This window comes from Siphateles boraxobius, unplaced genomic scaffold (assembly GCF_051911475.1).
Source record: "Siphateles boraxobius isolate OS27281-9 unplaced genomic scaffold, OSU_SipBor_1 31, whole genome shotgun sequence".
NCBI classification, from domain to species: domain Eukaryota; kingdom Metazoa; phylum Chordata; class Actinopteri; order Cypriniformes; family Leuciscidae; genus Siphateles; species Siphateles boraxobius.
Genome location: NW_027508931.1, coordinates 3,985,737 through 3,992,490, shown reverse-complemented (window position 1 = coordinate 3,992,490; position 6,754 = coordinate 3,985,737). Strand labels below are relative to the sequence as shown.

Sequence of the window (6,754 nt, the reverse complement as noted above, 5' to 3'; positions counted from 1 at the left end):
ATTTGACCATTAATTAACTTAATAGCTTAAATGAGTGTAATAATGTGTAGGCTACTCTTTAAATTCATTAGTTGTACTTGTTAGTTTATCTGCTTCAAGGTTCGATGTATTATCTTTTTACAATCGAATCTGGTCGTTACGTCATCTTTCCGCGTCAAAAGGTTTTCTTGCTATTATCCTGCTTGTCATCTCGAATATTTGCTTGGATAAAACAAATGTCAGCAGGTTTGTACACATTTATTTGCACCTCGATGAGTTCTTGTATATTTGTAGCTAATACTAACTTTTGGTGTATTTGCTCTAAGATATTTATGTATTGTTTTGGCTAGGCAGGCTAACACTAATAGCCAGATGATTGTTTTTTTTAGTAATATTCGATATACAAACATCATCAGTATTTCAGCCGCCTTTTCACATTCCGAAATGAACATATATTGTTCACTCGTCTACTTAGTTATTGTAAAAGAGAGTTCGTTTTTTTTTTTTTGATAACGTTACATCAAATTGGGCAGATAAAAAATAAACACCTGTTCAATTCGAAAGCATTTGTGTACATTTGTTATGAATGGATGTTTCAGGGATTGTTTCAAAGTCTGCTAAATGTAGCCTACCGCTGATCTCAGTTGACAACTCGTGCAAATTTGTGGTCGTATGCTTTTATTGTAGCACGTCAAGAAGTTAATATTGTTCCATGAGTTGCTGCCTAATAAGCATAAACAGGTTTATGCCAGGTTTAACTATTTGGTGAGTGGGATCCAAATGCCTGTGAGCACTAATGAAAATGGTTCCTTTTGCACTCTTCTACATTACATTAAATATCAACATCAACAATATCAACAAGTTTTCAGTGTTGTCTCAGACATCAGGATCCCACAGTGAATTAATAAAGGAATGTCTATATTTTAGCTGCTGTGACTGGCCGCCAGTTCTTTTAACAAATGTATTCACCTTTTAGTGAAGTTTCACTACACCCAAATCTCTATTTGGTGTGGCAAAATTAATACATTTTTACAAGTTCAGATATTTTAGTGTATTCTATTAATTAAAATGAGGTAATAAAATTGCATGTGTATGAAAATACTATTTAAAGTACAGCATGTCATCACACTACAGGGCAGAATGTCATGTCAGCATCCTCTTTTGTCTAGGGCCAGACCAGCAGTGAATGAGGTCTAGAGTTGTTACAGAGCAGACCTCCATCTGGAGCCAGGATGGGCCAGCATCTTTCTGGCCAGGCAATGACCAGACTGCCTGAGAAACTGATCAAACATGTGGGGCTAGTGCGTGACAGTGGCTACCTCAACTATGACGAGTTCTTGGGTCGTGTGGCGGAGCTTAATGATGTGTAAGTGAGGCTTTTAGGATAAATCAATATAGTGACACAATAATCTGAGTTTGATAAGAATATGGCATCCCATAAAAAAACATAATATTATTATGATATGGAAAACAATATAGAAAAAAATAAAAATTATAATAAATTTAAATAATGATAATAATAATATTTTTTTAATTATAGTGACATAAGAATGTGGCGTCTCATAAAAGCCATAATATTGTTATAATATTGAAAATGTTATTAAAAAATTAAAAGTATGTAAAATAAAATAATATTAATATTATAATAATAGGCACATTTTTTTATTATAGTGTCACAATAATCTGCTGGAGTTTGATAAGAATGTGGCGTCCCATATAAACCATCATATTATTATAAAATTGAAAATAATATTAAATAATATATAAAACAATAACAATTATAGTAAATAATGATAATAATAGTTACTTTTTAAATTATAGTTGCAATAATCTGCTAGTATTTGATAAGAATGTGGCGTCCCATAAAAACACATTATAATATTAAATAATATATAAAACAACAAAAATTATATTAAATAAATAATTTAAATAATTATTATTTGTTTATTTGAAAGAAAAATAACAGATAAAAATAACAATACAAATATATAATATATTGATTGTTTTTGAATTTGCAAAAACTGAGAATGACATCACTATATGTCCTCCTTAATTATAACTTTAAAATGTATTTAGAAAATATACACATTATCCTGTTTGACAGATATGGAATGATTTAATTTTCTTCCACAGAACTGCTAAACTAGCCTCTGGCCAAAAGAAACACCTTTTGTTTGAAGTGCAGCCTGGATCTGATTCAACTGCTTTATGGAAGGTTGCTGTGAGAATAGTGTGCACCAAGGTGATATCAATGTACAGACCCATATCAGTGGAATATATTCATATGATAAAAATGAAGTCAAGCTATAGACATTAGTCATTTGCTCTGCGTGGTTGATCTTTATCTAGGGCGGGATGGCAATTGTTGCTGATCTTTCTGTGTCCTTGCAGATTAACAAGGAGAATGGAATGGTGGAGGCCTCCCGTATTATGAACCTGTACCAGTTTATCCAGCTCTACAAAGACATCACCAGTCAAGCAGCTGAAGTCTGGAGTTTAGAGGTGGCAGCAGAAGGATCCTCAGGACCGCTGTCTTCAGAAGACACCTGCCAGGCCAGCATGTGGATGGGCAGGTAATTTAGTGACTGCATTTGTTTGCCAAATCTGCACCTGATGTAATGATGCATAATGGATGAGTCATTGTCTAAATATGCCATTTGTGCTCTGTAACAGGGTTAAACAGTTGACTGATGAGGAAGAATGCTGTATCTGTATGGATGGGAAAGCAGACCTTATTCTGCCCTGCGCACATAGCTTCTGTCAGAAGTGTATTGACAAGTGGTAAGAATCATCTGTGATTCATTATCATGACTGATTAATCGATTAGTTCACCCAAATAAGGAATTACTTACCCTCATAGTGTTCCAAACCTTTATGGCTTACTTTCGTCCATGGTACAAAAAAGAAGGAAATCTGAATCTAAAAGGACAACCATAAATGTTAGTATTGTAATTTTACTGTTGTTCGGTAAAAAAAAAAAATCATCTTTAACTGATCACATGCCTGTTATTGGTTTATGTACATTTTTGTCAATGTAATACTAATATATCAATACATACGAATTAGAGGTTGATTGATATTGGAGGACAAATTTATAATAGATACTGCAATATTCCATAAATAAAACAAGAGTTGTCTCTTTTTTTTTTTTTCATGGTGACTTCAAATACTGTTCTTAGTCTTTCCTTGCTGTGACAGGACAGCCTAGAGGGAAGCTACAAAAGTTGAATTATATTCCAGATACAGTTTATTATTTAATCAAAATGCCAATAATTACCAGAAAAAAAGATTGTATGCATAATGTGGGACTTTTAATTAAACAATCCTGAAATGTTTACTCTCATTTTGAAATGTCTTTGCTTTACTACTTCCAGCTGCTCACTAAAAAGATGAGGCAGATAATATATATGCACTCTCATAACTATAATACATCATAAATCATCAACAATATCACTTGGCATAAATGTGCGGTTTTCATTGTTTGCAAACTGCTTTAAAACTGCACCAGAACGTGCAACATTGCCACGTTTTGACCCCACCTTTTGAAGTTTATCATCACATTAAAGTCGGCATGAAATCAGGAATGGACCCTTTTCACAAACTGTGATGATGCGTTTTATCATCGTAAATCATTTTTTTCACATTTTCATTAAAAAAAAATAAAAAAAATGTGTGATTCCTGTTTTTGACCCAACTTTTAACAACCTTAAAGGGTTAGTTCACCCAAAACTGAAAACTGTCATTAATGACTCACCCTCATGTCGCTCCAAGCCCGTAAGACCTCCGTTTATCTTCAGAACACAGTTTAAGATATTTTAGATTTAGTCCGAGAGTTTTCTGTCCCTCCATTGAAAATGTATGAACGGTATACTGTCCTTGTCCAGAAAGGAAATAAAGACATCATCAAAGTAGTCCATGTGACATCAGTGGGTTAGTTAGAATGTTTTGAAGCATCGGAAATACATTTTGTCCAAAAATAACCGAAACTACGACTTTATTCAGCATTGTATTGTCTTCCGGTTCTGTTGGGGATCCGCGTTCACGAGTCCGCAGTGACGCTGATGACGTAAGACGCTGCTGACGTGTATCTGGTGCGTCCGTGTATTCGGGTTCAAATAAATATGGCTGGGCAAAAAAATGCAAGTCTTCCTCTGTGTGGAAATCCTTAGACATGTTTGTGAAGATTGTTTTGTTTCCAGCATGCGTCTCCCTCTGACTGTAAACGAAGCTCGGGCGCACCAGACACACGTCAGCAGCGTCTTACGTCAGCAGCGTCACTGAAAGCGGATCCCCAACAGAACCGGAAGACAATACAATGCTGAATAAAGTCGTAGTTTCGGTTATTTTTGGACAAAATGTATTTCCGATGCTTCAAAACATTCTAACTAACCCACTGATGTCACATGGACTACTTTGATGATGTCTTTATTGCCTTTCTGGACAAGGACAGTATACCGTTCATACATTTTCAATGGAGGGACAGTAAGCTCTCGGACTTAATCTAAAATATCTTAAACTGTGTTCTGAAGATGAACGGAGGTCTTACGGGCTTGGAGCGACATGAGGGTGAGTCATTAATGACAGTTTTCATTTTTGGGTGAACTAACCCTTTAAATTTGATCAAACTGAATTTTTTACAGCTCGATTCATTGGTCAAATATACTACAAAAATAATCAATTTAATATATATATATATATATATATATATATATATATATATATTTTAAAAGCTTCAGTCCTCATTCATTTTTTTAGTATTATTATTATATGGGGGGGAAGTTTTTCAGAAAAAAGAAGGGGAAAAAATATGTTTGGAACAACATTATGACAGAATTCTTAAATTATTTTTATCAGCCATGACAAACCCTGTGCTATTGTGTGTCTATGCCTCAATATAGGAGCGGTCAGAGCCGAAACTGCCCAGTCTGCCGAATTCAGGTAACTGCCGCTAATGAATCATGGGTCATGTCAGATGCTCCCACAGAGGAAGATATAGCTGGGTACATTCTCAATCTTGCAGATGAAGCCGGGCACCCACACAGACCTTAAAATGAAGCACTGTGCATCCCGTAAAACTCACTGTCTCCCCATAACAGATGACCTTCTTTAAATACTTATTTTATAGGGTGACTGGGTATTTGTTGCACTATAGTGTCATTCACTGGAGGCAATAACTGCTGATTATTTGACTTTTTGTTTTGGTCATATTATAATACCAAGTCAATTGACAGACTGTGAATGCATGTTGGTAAATTCTAGACAACATGTAGCTGTAAAACATAATTTCCTTGTTGCACTTGCTGTTTTATTTTGTTTGTGAAGTAATTGCACTTAATTACATTTGTTCCGTAAAGGCCTTGTAATACCTGAAAAAAAAACGTCACAGTATCAGCATGTTCAACAGTTTAATAGTATTGTTGACACTATAATTCAGTCAAACATGATTTAGTAATGTTGATGTGCGTTTATAATCTAAGGTTTAACAATAATTACAGTGATACATTTGATATGAACTCTTTATCTGTGTAAGTTGGACCAAATGTTAATTATAGGGAATGTCTCTGTTATATTACATTATATCATTCATTATGAAAAATAATTGGATAGTTCAAATGGATTAACATTTGAGAATTAACTAATTTGCTTGTTTTCTTCTGAAGCTTAATAGGTTGCTAATGAAACCTTTATTTTATAGGGAATCACTGACACTTTCAGTGGAGGTTGGTTACCTTTTTTTTTTCTTTTTTTTATTATTTCAGTTTGAAATCCTAGACTTTTCATCTCGCACTTTTGTGTGTATGAGAGACTGTGAATATGTGGGCTTAGGGAAGTCACTTGTATTATAAAATATATGATAATGTATAGCTAAAATTTTCTACATCTATTTACAGTATATACATAAACTTGTGTGGCAGTTTATGATGATTTAATCCAGTTTATCAAGATCTACTAATCTAGTTTTAAAAATGTTAATTTCTGCAATAGTCTCACAGATTTATAGAGATTGGACTGAATGTTAATAGTTTTATCAGAGAAAATAACATTATTAGCTGCTTCCTAGTGTTGTTTTGAAGGATGTTTCTTTTACTTATGGACTAAATGGGGATGTTGATGTTCTCAGTGTAAATCTTGAACAATAAAGTAAATTGATATTTTTTTCTAGTTAGTTTGTTTGAAAACTGTAACGGTTCCTAGTACTTCCACTGGGCTGCAGTGCCAAGCAAATAAAGAATAATTTTTCAATTATTCTGAAATATGAACTATTAAAAATCTCATTATGAAATGATTCAGCAAGGCTTTTTTGACACCACTTTACTTATTTTACTTTGAGTGCAGTATTCAGATATTGGCGAAGATATGAAGCATTCAGGCATGTTTCAGGTGGCTTTTCAGAGGCCAAGCACCCATACATTATACGGCATCCTAACAACAGTTTAACCATCATTGTTGGTGTACAAAATGTGCAAGTTTGTAAGCCTAACTTAATCGGCCCAATGGAAGTTTTCCGATAGAACGGGTGAAGGTCTCTGCGTGTTACTGTCTTTCTGCGTGGCAAAAGTAATTTGATTAAATGAAATAAATGTTTTCATGTTTTAACTCGTTATTCCATCTGACTCATAAATGAAAAGATTTTAATGATATCTGTGCATCATTAAATGTGAGCGAATGTTTGGTGAACTCTTTACTGAAAATAATGTCAGTCAGTTAGAATAAAATCAAATGTTTGCAATTTATTATGTCAGGTAAATGTATCATGCCAATTTCATAATCAATT

The 6,754-nt window shown here is 33.9% G+C and overlaps 1 protein-coding gene across 1 annotated transcript; it reads left to right on the top strand.

Annotated features, from left to right (window-relative positions):
* The first annotated feature begins 119 nt into the window (after window positions 1-119).
* Window positions 120-6,580, top strand: rnf141 (ring finger protein 141). Its single transcript, XM_077193453.1, has 6 exons — window positions 120-225; window positions 1,149-1,345; window positions 2,113-2,221; window positions 2,371-2,552; window positions 2,653-2,760; window positions 4,878-6,580. Exons 2-6 carry the CDS (start codon window positions 1,212-1,214, stop codon window positions 5,026-5,028), a joined length of 684 nt encoding a protein of 227 aa, XP_077049568.1. The 5' UTR covers window positions 120-225; window positions 1,149-1,211; the 3' UTR covers window positions 5,029-6,580.
* The last annotated feature ends 174 nt before the right edge of the window (window positions 6,581-6,754 follow it).